Genomic DNA, 24,266 nt, shown 5'->3' on the forward strand with positions numbered 1-24,266 from the left:
TTCGTTCTAGTGCCTTTCGGCTAGATGACTTTCGTTCTAGTGCCTTTCGGCTAGATGACTTTCGGTCTAGTGCCTTTCGGCTAGATGACTTTCGTTCTAGTGCCTTTCGGCTAAATGACTTTCGTTCTAGTGCCTTTCGTCTAGATGACTTTCGTACTGCCTTTCTGCTAGATGACTTTCGGTCTAGTGCCTTTCGGCTAAATGACTTTCGTTCTAGTGCCTTTCGGCTAGATGACTTTCGTTCTAGTGCCTTTCGGCTAGATGACTTTCGGTCTAGTGCCTTTCGGCTAGATGACTTTCGTTCTAGTGCCTTTCGGCTAAATGTCTTTCGGCCTAGTGCCTTTCAGTCTAGTGCTTTTCGGTCTAGTGCGTTCCGGTCATTTGCCTGTTGCCAGATTTAAAACATATTCCCAGTGAGATAAATATTGGCGACTATGCGCTTGATGGACTTCTCTGGTTTCGCCCTTGCCGTTTCTTGACCCTTGGAGCCGAAAAAGCAAATATATATAATTCAAAGAAATTAATTATTTTAAGTCACAAATATTAATTTTTATTTTCAAAGACTTTTACAATTTGGCAGCACGAAGTATTACAAACATAAAAAGCTTACCAAAATTTAAAAAAAACACACTTAAGCAAGTTATATTAGGACATTCTTCCTACTCATGTTAGAAGACGTAAATTTGTGCTGTCACTAAATTTATACTTTTTTATATAGGCCCAAGGCCTGTGGGCCGAAAAAAATCTTACAATAAATAAATACTATCAGGTAATGTGTCTTGCATTAGCCGTCTTTGTTTGCATATGCAGAATGAGTATAGATCAAAAACATTCGCGGAATACATTTCGCGGTAGATTAGATTAAAAAATCCTTTTACCTTCATGCTGCTTCATTGGTTAGACCACCTTTTATCTGAAGGACTCTGAGCCAATGAAAAACTTTCAACAAAAGAAGTATCCAGTCACAAGCATCCCAGATAACACTTGTCACGAGTCAGTAGCTAATGAACAGGTGATATATTCCCGAGTTAATAGAGGATCGTGGTATCTAGCCTAGAGAAGGATGTGATGTTAGCAGACACTATTATTATGAAGCCATTATTTTCTCAGAGAAATATTGAAAACATATTTTTATTTTGCATTACCTATAACTAGTGATAGCCTATGTATTTTTTCGCGAAAATTTCTCGAGACCAACTGTGTGTTAAAACTTTATAGACTATTCTGTGTTTCGTGGTTTGCTGGGTTCCTCTCAGTTACAATTCTACTGTCAGCACACCAATCAAAGCCATTCATCGTGGAAGCAAACGCGTCCTGATTGGCCAGGCCAAATAAGGCAATGGCTTCTCTTGCAGACGACCGCCTATCACACGAGAACAATTGCTAGCATGGGTAAAACTAACTTATTGTTGTCCAATAAGCGATCATAATTTTTCGCGGAAAATGCATGCGATTTCCTAAAATCTTTTCATTGTAATTCCTCTTAGATTTAAATATTTTTATCTTTCGTAAATACTATTTCTAAGAAAATTGTTATTTTTGGTTTCTTCATCACATGCAAGATTATCTGTCTAGTTTCATCGTTGGGTTCGTCTGGGTGATGCTATGTTGGCCAAGGTTTGTTGTTTTTCCGTGCTTACTTTTATTGTTGCAACTGTCTCAACATTGTCAGGCCACTGTGTCTTCTGTGCTTCAGTTTATTTTTCTGGCCACATACAATCCACGGGATTCTCTGTGTTGTCTGGGCACGTGACATTTGACATCAGCTGATTATAGCTCGATTGTTTTCTGTGTGTTTACGTATTCACCTTTGCTGTCCTTTATTGAGGTTTATCTGTGACAAACCAGTGAAACCCAGCAATTGCGTATGTCCATTAAATTAATCAATTCCTTATTGCAAGAATCATAAATATGCCTACCCGAGTTGCTGTGCAAAACGTCACAGACAGCTGTGATACGCTGTACGTTAGATCACGTCACATCCTTGTGCGAGCTTTCGTTCGTTGTGTGAATGCACTATTTTCTTGCGCACTTTCTTTTACTGTTGCTCAGCCAAGACTCTTGACACAAATACGTAGAGACCGGAAAAATTCGCGGTTTCATTTCGCGATAGGCTAGAATCCAAATGTGTTTAACCTTTTGCTGCTTCAGTGATTGGACCACAGGTTGTCTAGAAGTAATCACAGCCAATGAATAATCCTCAACGAAAGAAGTATCGAATCAAAAGAATTCTAGTTAATAGTTGTCACGAGTCAGTAGTCAACGGGCAGATGTAAATTTGTCCGAGTGCATAGAGGATCTTGGAGTCTATCCTGTAGGTAATTGTATTCGCGAATTTTTCCGGTCCCTATAAATACGGTACATTCCAGCCAATTCCAACGTCTTGCCTAACCTAACTAAAACTAAGTGTGTATTTGTATGATGTGTCCGGTTTAGGGAGGGACCTAGGCGCGTATCAGCCCGAAGCCTATACGCTTAGTCATGCTGGAATGAGCCATGCAAGGAGAGAGTCGCATGCATCTTATGCTTTGTGCGGGAACTGTCCAGCGATTGTCTGACTCCCTTATCTTATAACTAGTTTAAAACTATGCTGATTCGGGCCATAGGTAAAACCTGCATGGACACAGGGAAAAAACCCTGGGCTCAGAGCGTAAGGAGTACACAGGATACTGAAGGTGGCATGGATGAAGAGTTGGACAGAGCACAGAGTAGATAAGAGTGTACCACGCGGAGTGTTGGGAGCTTTTGGACGCGTTATCCGCTTCCATGTTTCGCATCCATCGCTGGATCCACGACCCTGGTGGTGAGTGGCTGCACTGGCCTCTCACTCCGCTGACAATTATTGAAGACTGAATGCAGTCAGGCGCTCGAACTGTTCTGAACACTCCCGAATTTCGCCGTTCGCTCGTGCTACTTTGAGGTCGGGATGGAAAAAACAAATTGGTTGTCTGTAAAGTCTGTTTACGGACGATAGTTTAACGTGACAACGTCATAACAAAACATTGATGAAATGATTGCATAATTTTATGAGTAAAATTGAATCATTTTTATTTTAATAATAAAAGAATAAATACTTGAAATTATACTAGTGATCAGATTTTTAAAATGCAAGAATAATGAACCTTTATTGCCGAAATTGTTGTTGTACTAAGCAATGAAAACCACATTAACTTTTCACTTCACTTTATAAACAGTCGACGAAACAGTTCACGTGTAGATGACTTGATATTAATTTTAAAAACTGACGTTTAGCTCCTAAAGTTTAAATATAATTATGAACAAGTTTTCATATAAATAAACTGTAATCAAATATCTATCATCAATTATATGAATCACCATAATTTTTTAGTCAATTGTAACATAACCTATTATTACTGCACTCGCCGACAGCGTAACGGAACACAGCGTAGGTAACGGAACAATGAGTGTAACGGAACACAGCGTAACGGAACAATGAGCGTAACGGGACACTTTTTCGTGCGTGCAGCCAGCGTTCATCGATTTATTAGATGTTGTCACGTCAAAACACACAATTTCAAAAGAATCATTAATTTTGTACTATTTTAAGAATTAATATTCTGGATCTACGATCTACCATAACAAACCTTTATTTTACTAACAATCACCTAGATGTCTGCAAACCTACCCTCTTGGGGAAAAATAAATTTAAAACAAGGAACGACATTTTGCGAGAACGTATTTTTTCAAACACACCTTACCTAATTTATTTTTATGGCCAAATTTAGCTTTTGTCAGTTCGGCCGTTTTACAATTGTTACGTAACCAGAAAAAAATGTTAATTTGTATACATAGTTGAATATTTGGTTAAACTTCATACTAATACAATTAAAACAAAAAAAAGATATACAAACACTACAGTACATGACTTTGACATTTAACACTGCCTTTGACTAAACTTGTTTTGCAACAGGAATTACTTACCTATATTTCTCCCTGAACGAGACGAGTGAAATATGTTTTAGCTTTCTCGGCAGGTGAAAGAGTGCTTGTAAACTGACGTATGAAACGAGTTCATAACTGTATTTGTGATGAACGGAATTGAAGCTGTCAAGCTTATACGCTAGATTTTGTGGAGCATTTTTGTCTCTTACTATACGTTCAACTGAGTTGTGAAATGGTAAAGCCAATTTTTTTAAATATTCAACCATTTCGTGGTTCTATTAGTTAAATTATGTATAAGTACATTAATTTACATATTAAAAACATCATTTTGGAATATAAACATGTGTTTCAATCTAGAAGATCCCCTCAAACATATTTGTTTAGTTACGTAAATATCTTTATTGCACTATAACATCCATCCAGTTAACTGATACTATCTATTTTGATATGAATGAAGTTTTTGACACATGCCAACACATATTTAAAAAAATGCGCAGCTTAGATTTCAACAAGCAGTACGTAGCTTGGTTCTCTAACCATCTCACTAATAGATACTTCTCAGTCAGAGTCGCTTATGTATTTATTATCTTCAAGCTTCTTTGTTTCTTCAGGTGTTACTCAAGACAGTAACCTATCTTCACTTATCTTTAATATTTTCACAAATGTTATTACAAGTGTAATAACAAATTATAAAGTTATTCATTCATGCTGATGACATTAAATTGTACAAAACCATAAGTAGTAAATATGATTGTGAAGACCTTTAACATGAAGTTTTAGCTGTTTAGGCATGGTGCTCTACCAACTGTATGTCACTTAATTATGATAAAATATTTTTTTATTAATTTCTCAAGGAAAAGATACCAAATTGAAATTACCCATAATTATCAAATCACAAGTAACGACATCAAACATGTGGGCCACATAAAATATCTAGGAATCATGTTAGATACTATACTTTATTTTCATCAGAATGTGGACAGTCTTCTTAGCAGTACATTAGGATTAATCAAATTTATTACCTATCCTGCGGCAACACCTGACTCAAGACTGTGTCTATACTTCACCTTAATCAGATAGAAATTAGACCACTGCTCTGTAATATGGAATTCAATAATTGCTACGGACTCCAATATACTAGAAAATATATTTTCAAAAAACATTTAGATATATAAAATATTTAAATCATCCAACAGCCCTTTTGACTATGTTACAGTCCAACAAATATTCACGGCGACAGTGGGACAGTGTTAGCTCGACCCAGGATTCCTTCACCAGGAAAAGAAAAGAAAAATTCACTGAGGCATGAACGCGTCGTATTTTCAAGGCGCCTGGCTCGGGGGTCAGTGAAATGTATGTCCCCCATTTGAATAATTGTTTTATGTTCATCCGTTGCCAGGGTTACAAAAGACGTATCGAAATTGGCAGTTTCACGTCCCGTGTTCCGGAATCTCGAAGGGTTTCATTACTCGAGCCATTTACGTCATAGATGACGCCGTGATAAAATGCCACGGGAGAGTTTACGAATCGTTCAGTAATTGGTTCAGATTCTAGTTCGCCGTAGTAATTGTTCAAACAACGGACTGAAATAATCTCGGGAATTTCTTTTTCTTTCGTGTAATTTCAGTTTTTGGCTTGGCGATTACACCGAAGGAAAAAAAAGCTGCACTTTTATAAAAGATTCCTTTGGAAACCAGTTGTCAAGAAAAAAAATTGGTTGTCTGTAAAGTCGGTTTACGGACGATAGTTTAACGTGACAACGTCATTACAAAACATTGATGAAATGATTGCATACTTTTATGAATAAAATTGAATAATTTTTATTGAATTATCACTATTTTGTATGGATACAAAGAAGGAGTGAAATGAAATCTACAATTTAATTGATAAATTTACTTTTATTTGCACTCATTAATTCATATATGTTTATTACCTTAACGAAAAGATTATTTTAACTATAACTTTTATACATGTTTGCTATTTAACTTCTTCCAATCTGTGTTATTCTGTTAAGGATAGGACGATGATAGAAAAAGTAGGAAACGAATGGGGGTGTTTCAAGTTTAATGTGCCTCGAAACAGTCAAATCGATGGTTGTTCCAATCGAGTGAAAGAGAGATAGATGCGGCGCAAGCGTACAATGAGCGTAACGGGGCACAGCGTAACGGGATAACGTGCGTAACGGGACAATTTTTGCTGCGTGCAGCCGGCGTTCATCGATTTATTAGACGTTGTCACGTCAAAAGATTTAAATACTACCGTAAGATTGTATCGATGGTTGCCAAACGTCCGCTAGAAGGCGCTGGAACCAGCTTCTAGCCTCGCGCAGGGTGCTGCTTATTATTAAAACGCTCCCTAATGGTATTCGGTTTTGGACACGTTCTGGAATACGGCCAGCGAGTTAGGTCACGGTTGTGTCCCAACAAGGCAGTGCTTGCTTATTCGTAGGGGCAGGCATTTTTCGCGAATAAAGCTGAACACCTGTTGCAACGAAGTATACGCGCACCAGAGGTTTCTTCCTTGTGATTGGCGGCCGTCTGGGAGAGAAGTGGCTGCCTTGTTCGGCTGAGCCACTCAGGACGCGTCTGCTTCCGCAAAGAACTACTGTGAATTGGTGTTTTAACAATCGTCATGTAGCTGAAAGAAACTCGCCCAATCACGAAACACGGACGATTTTACAGTGTTTTAATTTTCAGCTTTCCTCGGAATCTTTCCGCGAAATTTGCATGGCCCTACTTATTCGCTAGCTTATTCCGAATGTCTTGGAATACCGCCCTTTGGTCTATAGCGAAACGAATGCGCTGAAATTTTTTTTTTCTGTCTCTACCTGACGTGTTTGTCGTTTGAGTTCAGAGTCACACTGTACAGTGCCGTCAGGTCGTTACCGCAACGCCGAACGTACAATAACGCCGAATACCAAAACGCCGAATGCCAAATTGACCGCAACGCCGACAGGTATAGAAAACTGCTGTGTACCACAACGCCGAAATACAGTAACGCCGAAAAATGTTGCTGCGGCGGGGGAGGTGGGGGGGGGGGGGGGGTCCACAGGAGCAAAATGAAAAAAAAACAACTGAATGAATTTATGTGCTAACCTTATCTAACCTAACCTTTTTGGCAGTCCTGCAATGACATTTTTCGGGGTTAATGTATTTCGGCGTTGTGGTAATTCGGTTGTTGTGGTACACAGCAGTTTTTCTAGCGGTCGGCGTTGTAGTCAAATTGGCACTCGTCGTTATGGTTTTCAGCGTTATTGTACGTTCGGCGTTGTGGTCAATTTGGCATTCGGCGTTATGGTTTTCGGCGTTATTGTACGTTCGGCGTTGTGGTATTTCGGCGTTGTGGTGCGTCCCCAGTACCGTCGACATAGGTCGAGTTCAGACCCAACGCTGTACAGTGCCGGCGGCGCAGGCGTGTGGGAAGGGGGGAGGGGGGTGTCATCAACCCCGCCCCTCCGTGACTGGATGTGACGCTACGTTAAACGGCTTGGCCCCTCCTCCTCCTTCCCCCTACCATCCCTTCCTCGATGTTCTTTTCATCGACGCGGAAACAGCCCGGGGGGGGGGGGGGGAACACACACACCGCAGGTGGAAACAAGGCTACGCCCTTGACGGGCGACCGTCCATCTGCAACACCTCTCCCGCCGACCGTTCCCGCCGCGCCGTTTCCGAAGAGGATGTGTGCTCTGCCTTAAACCTTTGAATATATATACTGTATAGAAGTCGCCAGCCAAGGTTAAAATTTCTAATACGGTTTTGAGGTAGTTGGTTAATTCACCGCTGCAATCGCCACCATCTCTAGGGCATCGACTTGTGGTGGTCCCTAGCGGACAAGTGTCGAACTCTTCAAACACCCCTTCCCCCTTCCCGTTGAACGACGTTGAGCTGCAGTGAATGATGGATGAGGGGTGCGGGGAATGACAGCGGGCGACAGTGCTGCGCTCTAACGTGTAAATAACAACTAAGACGATACAGGGCGTTACGGCAGCGCACTGCAGCGGTGAAGTTTCCAAGCTGCTCATCATACGCTTCTGAAAAACGTAGAGTAAATCCTATCCACTCGCGACTTCTATACAGTATATATATTCAAAGCTTAAACTCAGGAACACTGGCGATAAACACAGCCCAAACCTGAAGTGATCTTGGTACGCCTATTGATAGGGACACCTGTATTTCGCGAATACATTTCGTGTCAAGGTATTTCACAAAATACTGTAGCTTTTTCTAAGAGTAATGGCTAGAGACCTGCAAAATTCGCGGATTCATTCGGTGATAGGCTAGAATTCAAACACATATACCTCTTAGATAATTTTTCTATTGGCTTACTGTTCATCTGGATGAATATCAACCAGTTATAAACCCTCAACCAAAGTAGGATCGAATCACATACAAACCAGCTGAGACGACTTACAAGTCGGCAGCCAATGAACTTGCGTTATTTGCCCGAGTGTACAGGGGTATGTGCAGTCTATCCTGAAGGCCATCGAAACCGCAAATTGTGCAGGTCTCTAGTCATGGCTCATGGCTAGAGACCAGATAATTCGCGGATTCATTTCACGACAGCCTAAAATTCATATAGTTATACCTCAGTGCTGCCTCTGCTATTGGCTCACAACTCACCTGGATGACTCTGGGCCAGTGAGAAACACTCAACCGAAGCTGTGTCGAAATCACTGGCCGCTACATTGGGACACCTTCACAAGACAGCAGCCAATTAGTGGGTGACATTTGACCGAGTGTACGTAGAACCATGGAGTTCATCCTAGAGGTCATTGAACCCGCGAATTTTTCCGGTCTCTACCTATTGATAGAGACCTGAAAAATTCGTGGGTTCATTTCGTGTTATGCTAAAATTCAAATGATTATACCTTAGTGCTGCTTCTGTTATTGGTTCATCTGTTAATCTGGAGGACTGAGGGGTCAATTAGAGACCCATCACTAGGGACCGGAAAAATTCGCGGGTTCAATGACCTGCAGGATGAACTCCATAGTTCTACGTACACTCGGTCAAATGCCACCCACCCATTGGCTGCCGTCTTGTGAGACGTCCCAACGTAGCAGCCTGTGATTCGATAAAGATTTGGTCGGGCGTTTCTAATTGGCCCAGAGTCATCCAGGTGAGTTGTGAGCCAATAGCAGAGGCAGCACTGAGGTGTGACTATTTGTATTTTAGCCTGTCGCGAAATGAACCCACGAATTTTTCCTATCCCTACCCATCACCCATGGAAGTGTCGAATCACATGCCACCCAGTCGAGACGACTCGCAATTCAGCAGTCAATGATCAGTTGGCATTTGCCCGAGTGTGTAGAGGATATTGGAGTCTATCCTGGAGATCATTGAACCCGCGAATTTTTCCGGTCTCTACCTGCTGACGAACCTTAACCAGCCATTAACAAGGAGAACAAGTGGTCATCGAGTTACGTGTTAAACGCCAAAGGATGTGACCTCGTTATCGACCAATAAGCACACTGGAAAAGGTTTTATTGTATAAATAAAAATTTAAGTCCAGCATGGAGAGGGATCAAAGGCGAAAGCCAAGGTTCTACCTATTATCGGTACGAACTGAAAACATTGGGGTGTCAGTGACCTACAAGATAGACTCCACTATTCTCAGATTATCTGAATTAAATCTCCCAAGAAATTAAATTCTACAATTTTTATATGTTTGATTGCAAATTCACACACATATTAATTTTCAAACTATGGCCAAACACCGATAAATGTTTTAACAAAGCTTTTTTACTTAAATGTGTCTTTTAATAAATAAAACAAATTCAATTTTTATTTAAAGTGTAACTTCCTAACTCTCGGTATACGGCATTTTGTAAGATTGATTACGTGAATGGAACGGAAATGTGCAACCACGGTGCTGCCATCTGTGGCGGATGGCTCGGATGAAAGATCAAAAAGCCAAAGGAAAACTTCAAAGTATTAATTGTTTAGTGAATTTTAACAATATGGGCAGTTTTTTCATTTAAAAAAATCCTTGCCTGGGTTAGTACTTGTTCAAGTCTTTTTCGCTTTTATCGGAGCCGTTTCATTATGTACCTTAGCTCTACAGATCGAAAGATTCGATAGTCGAGGTAGATGCTCTGGCAACGAATTCTAGCGGCGGGTCCGGATATTACGTGTGATTCGCGTCCATAAACGTAGTTGATAACACAATTTGCGTACAGTATATTCATCGCGCTCGGCATTATTAAAAAAAAAAAAAAAGTATTCGGCGTTAAATTTTGTGTCCTGAGTTTCGTACTAAAAAACCCTATTTTCAAAGTGCGAACACATTAATAAGCTCGTTGCCGACGTTAGTTATATGTTACATACACATCTCTGGATCTCTGGCGAGTACTAAAAAAACTCGTTTACGTGTTTTTTTTTTCTTGGTCACTGGAGGTTGTGGTTGGCTTTTCGCCGCCTGGTACTCCAGGCGGGCTTCAGAGTTCGATGCCCAGGTCTGGCACTGAGCATTTAGAGTCTGCTATTTGCAACCATGTCAGCCCAGCATGGCCCTCACATTCGGGGTGCTGTCACAACTTAGAAACACACAAATTAGAAACACATAACTTAGAAACACAAAAGATAAAATCTTCTAAGTTATTCCTGTTCTAATTTGTGTGTTTCTAAGTTATGACGTTTCTAAGTTGTGTGGTTCTGCGTTGCGTGTTTCTAAGTTACGTGTTTCTAAGTTATTATAAATTCTAAGTTTTGTGTTTCTAATTTGTGACTGTTCTAAGTTATGACTTTCTAATTTATGACGTTTTTAAGTTGTGTGTTTCTACGTTGTGTGTTTCTAAGTTATGACTGTTCTAAGTTGTGTGTTTCTAAGTTATGTGTGGTTCCCCTCACATTCGATTACGGGCCCCGGACCCAGGATCGGAGACCACCCCCCCTCCCTCCCCAATTTTACAGTCACGTGCTACATTATAATTGCATGGTTATTTCTTACCTACACTCTTTTTTTAGAATGTTATTTAACATGAAAATACAGGATATAATTATGGTTACTATTTTATAAGTTCAAACTAGGCTTTATTTATAAAATATTCAATATGTTTTTTTTATAGTTTGTAAAAAAAATTATAATGGTTAAACATTTAAAAATAAACAGGGCTGGGCGCTGGACCCAGGGGTCCACCCAGCCCCGCACTTGCGGGGGCCATGCAGCCCGGGTGTGGACAGAAATGGCCGCGTCGCTTGTGAATGCCTCAAACACTGAACCTGTGACATTACCCCCTAGACCGGAATTATCATCGCCTGTGTTTATGGGTTATGATTAGGGACCGGAAAAATTCGCGGGTTCAATGACCTCTAGGATGAACTTTATAATTCTACGCACACTCGGTCAAATGTCACCCTCTCATTGGCTGCTGTCTTGTGAAGGTGTTCCCAATGTAGCGGCCTGTGATTCGACACAGCTTCGGTTGAGTGTTTCTCACTGGCCCAGAGTCATCCGGGTGAGTTGTGAGCCAATAGCAGAGGCATCACTGAGGTATAAAACTATATGAATTTTAGGCTGTCGTGAAAGGAATCCGCGAATTTTTCCGGTCTCTAGTTATGATTCTTTAGGCCTGTTGAGGTTTTAAATTTCAGTATGCACCAGAAATGCATTACTAGAGTCTGGAAAAATTCGCGCTTTGGATGACCTCTATAGGATAGAATCTACAATCCCCTACACACTCAGGCAAATGCCACCTGCTCATTGGCCATTGACTCGTCGACACTTGTTAACTGGGACGCTTGCGGTTTCGATACTTTTTTTGGTTGAAGGTTTTTCCACTTGCTCAAAGTCCTTCAGATAAACTGTGAGCCAATCAGAGAAGCGAAATAAAGGTACAATTGTTTGGATTCTATCATATCGTGAAATGAATCCGCGAATTGTTTCCGGTCTCTATGCATTACACAACGTAAATTCTGACGGGTTGAAAGTCCAGTGCGCGTTTATGCAGAAAATGCTGTGGCCACGAGCGGAAGTCGACAAGATGGCGGACCCATGCATGGCAAAATGCACCCGTGTTATCATGCTTTTTAATGTGCGCAGGTTATACTTTAAAGCTATTCAAGGAACGGTTTAAAAAAAAATAACTTTCAGCTGATGTAGGTACTGGGAACACCAAAATCTCCGTCGGGAACACAAAGCAGTTGTAACATCCCGGGTCTCTTCCGTCACGTTCCCCGCCGCTGCTTACGTCACTCACGGCGACGGAAAACAGATTTTTTTTTTTTTAAGCGGAATCAACTGGGGAAACTATTTTTAATGATACGGGGGAGCCACGGAAGTGCTATTTTTAAGAGCGTGGCGGCTCGTGACAGCCAAAACATGGCTGCTAGAGGGGGAGGGCTGAGGGAGAGGTGAAAGTATTTTCCTGACGCTCTTGGGCGCAACAACAGAGGGGGGGGGGGGGGCAAGGTTATTTCGCCCCCCCCCCCTCTGTAACCTTGAAGTGGGGGCAAACGGGGGAAAAGAAAGTGCTGTGTAATCAATTTTTAGATAATAAAACTGCTCAAATAGCACCATTTTCCACCTTGAAATACAAATGTTCCCGGGGGAGGACCCCCGGACACCCCGCTTCAATAGGGGGGATCGATAATTCTTTATAAAAAGGTATATTGCCCCCCCGCCCCTTTGGAAATTTAGTTGTTGCGCCCCTGGCATGTACTCCGCAGCTGTCACCCACTGACTGACGTCGGTAGGTCGAGGTTCGATTAATTATGACTAGAGACCGGAAAAATTCGCGGTTTAATTTCGCGATAGGCTAGAATCCAAATGTGTTTAACTTTTTGCTGCTTCAGTGATTGGATTACAGGTTGTCTGAAGGAATATGATCCAATGAATAATCCTCAACGAAAGAAGTATCGAATCAAAAGCATTCTAGTTAATAGGTGCCACGAGTCAGTAGCCAATGAGCAGATGCAATTTGCCCGAGTGCATAGAGGATCTTGGAGTCTATCCTGTAGGTCACTGAATTCGCGAATTTTTCCGGTCCCTAGTTATGAATATTTGAATTTCCGGGCTATCGCGAAATTAATCCCGCGAATTTTATCCGGTCTCTACGTTAAACCTTCGGATTGCATAATTATTAAGGCCTGAGGGAAAAAAAAAATTGCTGGTTCAATGACCAGGATGGACTATACGAACGTCGCTGGTTCAATGGCTGCTGACTTGTGAGGCGTCTCAACTGGTAAACTTGATACTTATTTAGATTTAGAGTCTTTGAATGGCCCGCACGGTTCTCCACATTAGCAAACAGGTGCAACAGATTTAACCAATAAGATAGGTGTTAAAATTATTTGAGTATCAGCATTTCGCGAAATGAAATCCCGAATTTTTGCGCGGTCTCCAAGAATCATCAGCGCGATTCAGACGTATACGTCCTTCAAGTATATGTATATATATAGTAAATTGGAAATGAAACAGAAAAATTCATTTAAAAAATTACAGATATTCATAATTTAGCAAACGTACATGGAAACAACTGTCCCACTTCGAAATGTTTTTTTTTTCCGCAGCAAAACAATGTGTTCGGATTCTCACCAGGGGCCTTAATACTTCGGGTGTGTCCCAGATGCGAGTTATAAAGTTATTCGTAAACCGTTTCCCTGGATAGCTTTTTCGTATCAAAACTGGGAGCGTAATAAAACAAAAAATAAAGTTCAATTATTAAATAAATTTTTATTTTTTCAATGGTGTATATATAGGTATGTGTGTGTGTGTGTTGGTGTATGTATGTGCTCGAATGAAACACCGATTAAAATTCTCGTAATAAATACTCAGTATTATCGGGGTAAAACCAGGGGCGCAACAACAAGGGGGGGGGCAAGGGTATTTCGCCCCCCCCCCCTCTGAAACCTTGAAGTGGGGGCAAACGGGGGCGAAGAAAGTGCTGTGTAATCAATTTTTAGATAATAAAACTGCTTAAATAGCACGATTTTCCACCTTGAATTTCAAATTTACCCGGCGGGGGGGGGGGGGGTACCCCAGGACCCTTCGCTTCAATAGGGGGGATCGATGATTCTTTATAAAAAGGTATATTGCCCCCCACCCCCACCCCCCTTTTTGGAAATTTAGTTGTTGCGCCCCTGGGGAAGACGTATTTCATACATGCAAAAATAACAGTAAACAGTTTTATTTTTTGGTTAAGTACAGGGAGTTGTTGCTTGCGAAGAACTGGCGAGGCGACTGTTCGCCCCCGCAGGACTGGCCGATGCCGCGCAGACGCCAACTGCTGCTGCTGCTGCTGCTGCTGTCGACGGCGTGTGCCGGCTGCCTGCTGTGGGCGGCGGCCATGCGGGCCCCGGGGGCGGCGGAGGCGGTCCGAGGGGCCGGCCGCCCCCACCGCGCGAGGGCGCAGGTCCGCAGGCTCGGCGGCGGGCCGGTGCGAGGGCTGCCGGACGTCTACGACGACGACGGCGACGAGAAGAGCCCGTATTCGCCTCGCGGCGACGAACGGTGAAACAACACGCGCGCCCCCTCCGCCGCGGAAAAAAAAACAACCCAGACGCTGACCACGAGACTCCTTCTTCTACCTTTGAATATATATATACTGTATAGAAGTCGCCAGCCCAGGTTAAAATTTCTAATACGGTTTTGAGGTAGTTGGTTAATTCACCGCCGCAATCGCCACCATCTCTAGGGCATCGACTTGTGGTGGTCCCTAGCGGACAAGTGTCGAAATCTTCAAACACCCCTTCCCCCTCGTGTTGAACAACCTTGAGCTGCAGTGAATGATGGATGAGGGGTGCGGGGAATGACAGCAGGCGACAGCGCTGCGTTCTAACGTGTAAATAACAACTAAGACGATACAGGGCGTTACGACAGCGCACTGCAGCGGTGAAGTTCCCAAGCTGCTCATCATACGATTCTGAAAAACGTAGAGTAAATCCTATCCACTCGCGACTTCTATACAGTATATATATTCAAAGCTTCTACTCTGATCATCTCTTCATGCAGACCAACCTCCTGTCTCCCAGGGACGTCGGAACGTTTTCATGAGTGAAGGGGGGGGGGGGGGGGGGCGAAAAATATGTATCACACTTACCTCAGTCCTACAGTGGGGGGGTCCGTGGCCCCTCCTCCGGAAATATTTGGAATTTTAGATGCAAAATTGTGCTATTTAATGAGTTTCCGAACCAAAATATTGAATATATACCATTCCAAGAATTTGATGACGTAGTATGTATTAAATATGGATTAAAATATCGTGGGGAGTGGGTGACAAATAACCAAACCCATGTGATCTACCCGTTAGCTTTGGTCTTTGGAATTCAATGTCCATAGATATGATTTTCTAATCATTGTGATCACCAATGCAACGTTTGTAACTACTGGTTGAAAAAAATACTACTATGGCCAAACATTTATTCTGGGAAAAGGAGGGGGGGGGGGCGAATGCTACTCTCGCCCCCCCCCCCCCCCCATGCGTAACAGCACGGGGGCGACTCGCCCCTGCTGCCCCCCCTGTTCCGACGTCCCTGCTGTCTCCTGTATGTATTCTCCCATACTTGCACCCCGCATGACGATGGCCAGGGTTTCCCCCCTGTCTGTGCAGGTTTCACCTGGGCCCAAACCTATCTCTAGTCATAGCCTAGATTTAAGAGAGAGGGGAGTTAGTCATGGCTAGGGGCAGGCATTTTTCGCGAATAAAGCTGAACGCCTGTTAGACTGCAAGGAGGTAATACGCGCACCAGAGGTTTTTTCCTCGTGATTGGCGGCCGTCTGGAAGAGAAGTGGCTGCCTTGTTCGGCTGAGCCACTCAGGACGCATTTGCTTCCGCAACGAATTACTGTGATTGGTGTTTTAACAATCGTCATGTACCTGAAAGAAACTCGCCCAATCACGAAACGCAGACGATGCTACAGTGTTTTAACTTTCAGCTTGCCTCGGAATCTTTTCGCGAAATTTGCATGTCCCTAGCTCATGGCATCGATGGCCGCCATGGCTGGCCAATCCCCCCCTCCTAGCACACGATGCATGCGACCCTCTCCCTGCATGGCTGATCCCAGCATGACCAGGCCTGAGACGCACTTAGGTCCCTACCCTAACCCGGACCCCTCCCATATACACTTAGTTTTAAGTTAGGTTCGGGAAAATAACAAAAAAATAAAAAAATAAAAAAAAAATCTCGTGGCAACCCCTCGTGGAGGCAATTAACTTTTCTCTCCTCCACCCCTCCCCCATAGACTATCGACTAGTGTCCATTGCCAGTAGATATTATCACAACTGCGGTCATTCTGACAAAAAAATAAATAAATGCGAGCGTGTTCGTATGTACGCGTGTTGGAAGTTATACTTACTTGGTGTGATTGGGGGTGGGGGGTGGAAACTAACTTTAATTTTGCATGCAAATTCTGATCAGAAATAAAATAAAATGTTTTGTGTGATATTATAAATACGGTCCATAAATTATAAATTCAATAAATCAAAAAAAAAACAGGTTGAATGTTTGTTCTGATTTATTAATATTAGTTATTTGTGTAACAATAATGTAATAAATGATAATACAAATAAATTATACTTACGAGAACCCAACCACAAGATTGTAAACCCAAATTTTCTCACTAATACTCACAATAAATATATGTTTTATATTATATGGACCAGTATTCAATATCAATCACTAAAGTATAAGATTTAAAAGCACATATATAATTTTTATTTGTTTGTAGCTTTTTTTTTTCGACCTGTGAAAATTTCATTGCATGCTGCGCGCGCATCGTAAAAATTCACGCTCATCATTTTTTTTCATAATGCGCCAAAAGAAATATAACTTATAAATAAATTCTATGCTAAACAACAATTATTATTTCACACGAGAATCTATTTGTAGCAGTCCGTTACTATTAATAACAATGTATTCCGTTAAATTATATGCAATAATTATAAGAGCAAAAAATTTTATTTTAAAGAAAATAAAAAAAAATGTTAATGTTGAAAACAAGATGTCTTTCAATTACCTCTCCTTAAAAATAAATAATTAATATGATCAGATGAGGCTATTGAAAAAAATACAAAAGAAAAATGATTCTACAAATTTTCTTTGAAAAATTATGTTTCAGGTACATTAAAAAACTTTTTCATTACATTACAAAGTCGTGTTAAATGTTTATGCTCAATGGCTTATGTCTGACAACAGGGACAAGGGCAGTGCTAATAGAAAGAGAGAGAGTAAATGATAATTTAAATGCTAAATAAGTATGCGATGCGCTTATAGATGCCACCTATCCCGGGAATTTTTGCAGTCCCTGGGTTCAGATTAGACATGCAAACGGACCATCTCTTATGTTTTGATTGTTTTTTTCTTGTGGCAGGCCAAATCCAGACGAAACGGGCAAGCCAATGAGGATCGTGCACTTGGACCTGAAAGGCGCTCCTCCCAAGATGAGCTACCTCCACTCCCTCCTGCCGCTGATGGCCCAGGCTGGGGCCAACGGTCTTCTCCTGGAGTACGAGGACATGTTCCCCTACACCGGGACTCTGAGCAACGTGTCTGCCCTGAACGCCTACTCCATGGAGGAGGTGTGTCACGCGGGAAGTCCATCAAGTCCTGTCCCTGCCCGAACACGCCCGAATATTCACCTTCGGCCAACCTCGGGATTTGTTTTATTTTTGCGCAGGAAAAATGAATTCAAATATTAAAAGTGGTCGGTTAGGTTAGCTACATTAAAACACTTTAAAACACTATGGACGGTTAGTTAGGTTAGTACAGCTACATTAAAATAAACAGAGAAATAAAAATATATATTATAAATAAACCCGAGGTTGGCCGAAGGTGAATATTCGGGCGTGTTCGGGCAGGGACAGGCTGGGTTCACAATTTAAAAAAAATTAAGCGAGTGCATAGAAAGCCATGCACACGACCTGTGCACACGACCTGTGCGAACTGCGAAATCGGTTCACAATAATTGAATTCTTACTGTTAATTTCAGCCAATGAAATTTCGTGAACTATGTGATATCTGTTAGCAGTATTAGTAAATAAACATATTAACTTTCAAAATAACGATAATACTATTATTATCTCGACATTTTCTTACCGCAATATGGTTAATAAATATAAACATATTTCTAGTCCCGCCAAAAAAACACCCTGCTCTTCTCTCATTGGCTGTTGTGCCATGCGTACGCGACCGAAATAAAATATATTCATTTCACTCCTATGCGCACGACCTCGCTCCCATGCACACGACCAACTTTCTGCTATTGTGAATCGTTAGGTTAGGAAACATGGCGTTCATATCCTATGCATACGACCTACTGTTACTGTTACTGTTATTTTTTTCAGTTGTGAACCCAGCCTTACACCGACCGAACCTAACCTAACCTTTTACTTCGGTAAACTTGCGGGTCGGTTCAGGTTGTGGTTGTGGCTTTCGTCCCTGTGAACTGTAGGCTATCCGTGTAATACCACCGATGTATCCAGGGGATGGCCATGCCTGAATGTTTACATAGTAACCAGGTGAAGCCATTCCCTCTCTACTCTCCCTACACAAAGATTAGGGTTGCGCCTTGCTGGTTAGACGCCCAAAACATTGGCTGAAGTGTAGTGTTTGTATTGTGAAGACAGTTTTTAATGACTTTTATGGAATGATTTTAATGTAGTTTATGGCAGTGACTCGTGTTAATGACGAAGATTCTAATTTATTCTTACCAAACCATCATCACACGTGGTCAAGCTCCATTTCCGAAATGTTTTGGGCGGAACATGATGGCGATGACGAGGTAAAAAAAAAAAAATTAATTTCAACTAAGTTATAGAATACCAACTCCTGACGATTACTAACTCCATGAATAATCCCTGGTGTACTGGTGACTGTAATCAGATTACTATTCTTGGACAGGCTCAAAATGCCTGACACAAGGATCTCAACACAGACGTGTTTTGAATCTGGTAACCGAAATACAAAAAAAAAAAAAAATATAGGATCTGGGATATCTGCAGACCTATCTATAATTGTGGCTCATTTGCTTTTCTTATTGGCTCATTTATTTTTGATCGCAATCTGCGTCTTTTTGTTCGCTTACTTCTAACTTACACAACGGTTTTAATGTGGTTTTCACCATATTTATTCCTGAATGTTTTTGCACAAAATACATTCATGTTAAATTTAAAGCTAGTAGATAAATCTCAATGTTATTTAATCATGCTTACATGGCTTATCCTGACATATATGATTGATAAATCAACAGTGCCAGAAGTTCAACTCGCTCCTCACGCCTGCGATATACAACCTCCGACGATTGTCTACTAAGCTAAGTCCGTGACCACCCCAGTCAACAGATGTCAACAATCGGCAACAAAGTCCAAGTCTGCGCGCCACTAGACATTATTCCAAGTCCCTTCCAGTATGTTTCGCACCGCTCTCAGTCTGAGTCCTTGCTACTCGTCACAGCGCGCCCTTATGTTTTCTGCTTTCACACGATAACCACTTCTGACACTAAGTTCTAGGGTGAACTTACCACCTGGCTACTCACAATTCCGACTTTCTGCACAAGCTAGAAGGCTCTCTCCACTTCACGACAGGCTAAGTACCTTAAGTGTGTATGGAAACGGTGTTTTCTCACCAAGTCTAGATTGTTGTCGGTCTCTTCTAGGGGCGACAGCGACAGCAGTCAGAAGTTTTACAGCATAGGCTTCGGCAGCAGAGCTGGTGTAGTGTTGGTCACTCGTCGGGCAGGGGGATGCCTTCCCCCGTCGTTCTCCTACCAGTTTGCTGGAGCAGCCCTGTTTATGGCTGAAAATCGAAATGAAGGGGGGGGGGGGTTATGCCAACCAATATGGCAGTCTTACTCAGCTTCTGGCCACTTCCAGCCATTTTGTCAAATCCCCGATCGTGGCCGACCTGCTCCGATGTCTCCAGAAGTAAACCCGCGCACGGGTCACTAATACACACCATTAGGCATCGTGTGGGTGGCTTCTCACATGGAAGTAGGGGTGGAGAGACTCTGAATGCTACGGGTATGCAGGTATCAGTAACATAATAGAGGGACACATATATAGAGAGATGCTTCGTAAATGTGTCCCTGATTCAAATTACAGAAAAATTGAAAGAGGCATGGCAATGCATGCTGGACATTAGCTAATTTAGGATACCACCCAATGAAACACTTGTCCAGCACCCAGATCACAGGACCAGGTCCCCGGTGAGCAGGGGTGGTGAGACCGTGGGCGTCCTCGCCGCCAGGTGCAAGAGCTGCTGGTCCTCGCGCGGCGGCACCGCCTCGAGGTGATCCCGCTGGTGCAGACGTTCGGCCACCTGGAGCTGGCGCTCAAGCTGCCCGAGTTCCGGCGCTTGCGCGAGGTGCCGTCCTTCCCGCAGGAGCTGTGCCCGTCGCGGCCCGAGGCCCTGGACCTCCTGGTGGGCGAGATGGTGCGGCAGGTGTTGGGCGCGCACCCTGGGGCCCGGTTCCTGCACGTCGGCTGCGACGAGGTGTACCACCTGGGCGCCTGCGAGCTGTGTGCCGGCTCGCTCAAGGAACCCAGGTGAGGCGCGCCTCCTTCGCTCTTGCAGCGTATCTCAATCCCAGGGCCGCAACTAAGGGGGGCAAGCGGGGCATACGCCCCGGGCGCAAAGCTGTGGGGGCGCCGAAATCGCTTGCATTGTAATTCCTACTACAACTGGTAACTGGTAAAACGTTTTTTAACTTGCATGCCAGGAATGTCTAATCTGATTTACAATATAACGTCTCAACATATTTAATGAACAGGTCTAGTGATTATACGGACTACTTACTTTATGGACATAGTGGGTTCATGCATGGAAGTTACAGTAGCACAGAAACTGTTACATGTAGGTATGGAAAATGCTTGAATAGCACCATTTTTCCGTTGGACGACCCCGGACCCCACACATTATTGGTGTGATATGTGCAAAAAAAGAGGGGGGAGGGCGCATGAATCCATTCATGCCCCGGGTGCCAGAGACTCTAGTTGTGGCCCTGCTCAATCCTTAGGCCCCTGTCACATGGTGGAAGTTTCCTTGAAAGCAGGGCCGGTGGCAACACGGTGTCCGGTAATTTGAATTCACCTTAGTTATGTAACTTTTGCGCAGGGTGGAATACCTGGTTGCACTGGCCCTGCTTGGAAGGTCTTCAATGGCAACAGTTCTGTAGAAGAATTAGCAGAGTGCTGGCTCTACAAAAGGTCTCATGCACCATGATGATTTTTTCTCATTTTCTCATTATTGCTTACTATTATTCAAGGGTTATTTATGATATTATAACACTATATGTCTCTTTCATTTAGTGTTCTATCACTAATATTTTCAACAGATATTCACAATGTGTAATATACAGCAATAAATGTGCAGGAGGTATCGTGTAGGAATTTCGGAAAGAGCCGTTTAAGGCGATGGGACATGCAAGATTATGGTGGGCTCATAATCACCTGGGAACCAGCTGCTTTACTCGTTAATTTGTCTCATTTTGTGTTACTTGGATCGAACCTGCGAACCATCCAGGACTATTTCTGCAACATCGCAGAGACATTACTAAATTTATGTTTGATAATGGTCGATTTGAAAAGTAATTCTTCCATGGCCATAATGTTTTTCAATTTTTACCCGATTTTCCAAATTCTTCTTTTACCTAAAAAAAAAAAAAAAACACATGTGCATATACAATGCTCTAATTTACTTTCCTCCAAAGTGTCGCTGTTCTGTTTAAAACAAGAGGGGTTGCAATGCCTGCATTCCCAAGAGGTTCTACTTTACATGCCATACAGCTCCGACCTTGCAATTTGCGACTTCCATCTCTTCCCAAATATAAAAGAGCGCCTCAAGGAACGTCACTTTCGTTCTGACGATGAGTGGAAAGTAACCATTCAAACCTGATGACGATAACAGCCACCGAAATTATTATCTGATGTTTTTGCCGACTAGTCACATGATGGTGCAAGTTTTTGAAAAGGGATGGGGACTACGTCCAAAAGTGAACTGTGAATTACGTAAAGGACACATGTAGCTTTTAAAACTGTAGAAATCGCGTGGCAAATAAAAAATTATCCATGGCAATGGAGACATTACTTTTCATTCAACCCTTGTAAATTTCTGAAACACTGTCGCTTTGAGGATCTTGTTGAGTGCGACCTGACATGTTAGCTAACCTGGCCATCGAGGAACCTACCATTCAGCACACGAGACATAAATCCCAGTTGAAATTTCGATGGATAAATGGATAAAGGTGTGTGTGTTGTTGCCCCCTTAGGCAGCTGTTCGCCGAGCACGTGGCACGGGTCGCGCGTCACGTCAGGGGGCTGTACCCGGGCGTCACGCCGCTCGTGTGGGACGACATGATGCGGCAGTGGACGGTCCAGCAGCTGGAGAGGTCGGGTCTGGCGGAGCTCGTCGAGCCGGTGGTTAGTGCTTCGTGATTCTCCGCGCTACGTCGATGAGCCCACCCGCCAACCTCTGAGGTCCAGACATGTGCTGAGATAGAGTTACACGTGTTAAACACACTCCTGCCTGCGAATCCGTCACTTTCCACAATATCTAGATACTACTATCATTTCGCAGTTTATTTCCACCTGTTTCACATCCTCCTCAACCACAGACTACATTTCAAAATTTCAATTACCTGAGCATTTCTTCTGTACGTGTTAATGGACTATCATTACTTCGAAATGCCTTTGAGGACCTTTAGTAGCTTTTGGGTATGTGAAATATGTGGGCTCATAGTCACAAAGGGCGACTGTTTATAACATACAACAGAAGTCAATAAAGAATCACAAGAAAAATGTCTATCATGGAAAGGTCTAAAATTGTTGATCAAATTTACCGGGAAATGATAAGGTTCCTGCTGATATCAATTGCAAAGAGTAGAACATTGCTGTAGAAAAAATGATCAAGAAGTCATCTATTTTAGGTACCTGGGCTTCCGGAAACCATATACAGATAAATTCTGGAATTGTTCCTTACTACAGGACATGGCATACACTTGCCCAAACACCCCTAAATTTTGCTTAGGGCTTCCATTTCAAATGACCTCTTCATCAATAAATGTTTAAAATCAATTTAAAAATAATAATCTCTTCTTAACTGATTCAACATTGGATTTTTTTTCTAAAGAGAGAGCGAGAGGCGGGAGAGAGACATCAAGTGAGAGGGAGTAAGAAAGTGCAAACGTGCCGGCAGGTTTGGGCGTACACGGGCGACATCTCGCGCCTGGTGCCGCCCTACGTGTGGCACATGTACGGACGCGTGTTCCCGCACGTCTGGGTGGCAGGGGCCTTCAAGGGCGCCCAGGGAGAGACGGCACTCGTTCCCGACCTGAGACGCACCTTCGACAACCACGTGGCGTGGCGCCGGCTGATGCGCTCCATGAGCCTCGTGCGTCACTTCCGCGGAATAGTGCTCACTGGTTGGTATCACGCGTGGAGATTCAGGCGTTCCATGGGTTTGACATAAACTAAAGGGGCGATTTCATGGGTAGAGTAAATGGGATAGCATCTAGGTCAGTTAAGAAAAGTCACGCTGCTATCCTCGTGTAGACAGTTGAGAAAGTACCAAAGCTAGTAGTTGGAATAGTTGAGTAGGATAGCACATGTGGATATTACTTGCCCACTCTCCCTCCCCCCTCGGCATTCTCAACTATACGGCTCACCATCCTTCGTACTTCACCTGCGAGCTGGCGAGCTAGCTCATAAACACGTTATGCTCAATTCACTCAATTGACGAGGTGTTCAGAAGCATAAAAGTACAATTGCGTCACGAAAATGTATAAATGGTAGCATATTTACATTATAAACGACAGAAACATGGCTATGGAACAGGCAGCATATAATGATACTATTTTACCCGCTTCTATGATCTCCTAATGATTTCTGTGCCTTTTGTACTAAACTAACAAATTTGGGAACTTTGTGTGTGTGAATAGTAGAGTATTACAGGACAGGGGTGTAGCCAGTCGGGGTATTTAGGGGTTAACCCCCCCCCCCCCCCCCCCCCGTTAGCACCAAATCTTTAATTAATTTCTTATTCATCACTCAATCAAATTTCATTTTAAAATTAATAAAATTTTACCATTACAATATTTGAATTTAAGTACCGAAAACTGCTAAAATAGCACTATTTTACACCTTAAAATCCTAATTTTCCTGGCCCCCCCGCTTTAATACGGGGGGGATGCTTCTTAAAACCCCCCATACACAAATCCTGGCTACGCCACTGGTTCAGGAGAGTTCACTTGCCGTAGTTGCTATCCAGTTTACTCTACCTGTGCAATCGCACACTGACGATCATCTAGAGTGACCACTGTCCTCTGCGCATGGTTCCGTCATCGTCTGGCGGTTTGCCGATGAAAATGGACAAAATAAGCCGTTGTAGGCAGGGGCGCAACAACTAAATTTACAAAGGGGGGGGGGGGGCAATATA

At 42.8% G+C, this 24,266-nt stretch overlaps 1 protein-coding gene across 1 annotated transcript in view; it reads left to right on the forward strand.

The window, feature by feature from the left end:
* The first annotated feature begins 1,340 nt into the window (after nucleotides 1–1,340).
* The window catches only part of LOC134540675 (hexosaminidase D-like), a 28,926-nt gene continuing 6,000 nt past the window's right edge, over nucleotides 1,341–24,266 (forward strand). Inside the window, exons 1-6 of the mRNA XM_063383548.1 lie at nucleotides 1,341–1,392; nucleotides 14,097–14,350; nucleotides 17,209–17,416; nucleotides 20,082–20,380; nucleotides 22,102–22,252; nucleotides 23,028–23,253. Of these exons, the coding sequence (XP_063239618.1) occupies nucleotides 14,106–14,350; nucleotides 17,209–17,416; nucleotides 20,082–20,380; nucleotides 22,102–22,252; nucleotides 23,028–23,253 (1,129 nt within the window). The 5' untranslated portion in view covers nucleotides 1,341–1,392; nucleotides 14,097–14,105. The remainder of the gene's footprint in view (nucleotides 1,393–14,096; nucleotides 14,351–17,208; nucleotides 17,417–20,081; nucleotides 20,381–22,101; nucleotides 22,253–23,027; nucleotides 23,254–24,266) is intronic.

The sequence above is a fragment of the Bacillus rossius genome, chromosome 17 (assembly GCF_032445375.1).
Source record: "Bacillus rossius redtenbacheri isolate Brsri chromosome 17, Brsri_v3, whole genome shotgun sequence".
Lineage (NCBI taxonomy): Eukaryota > Metazoa > Arthropoda > Insecta > Phasmatodea > Bacillidae > Bacillus > Bacillus rossius.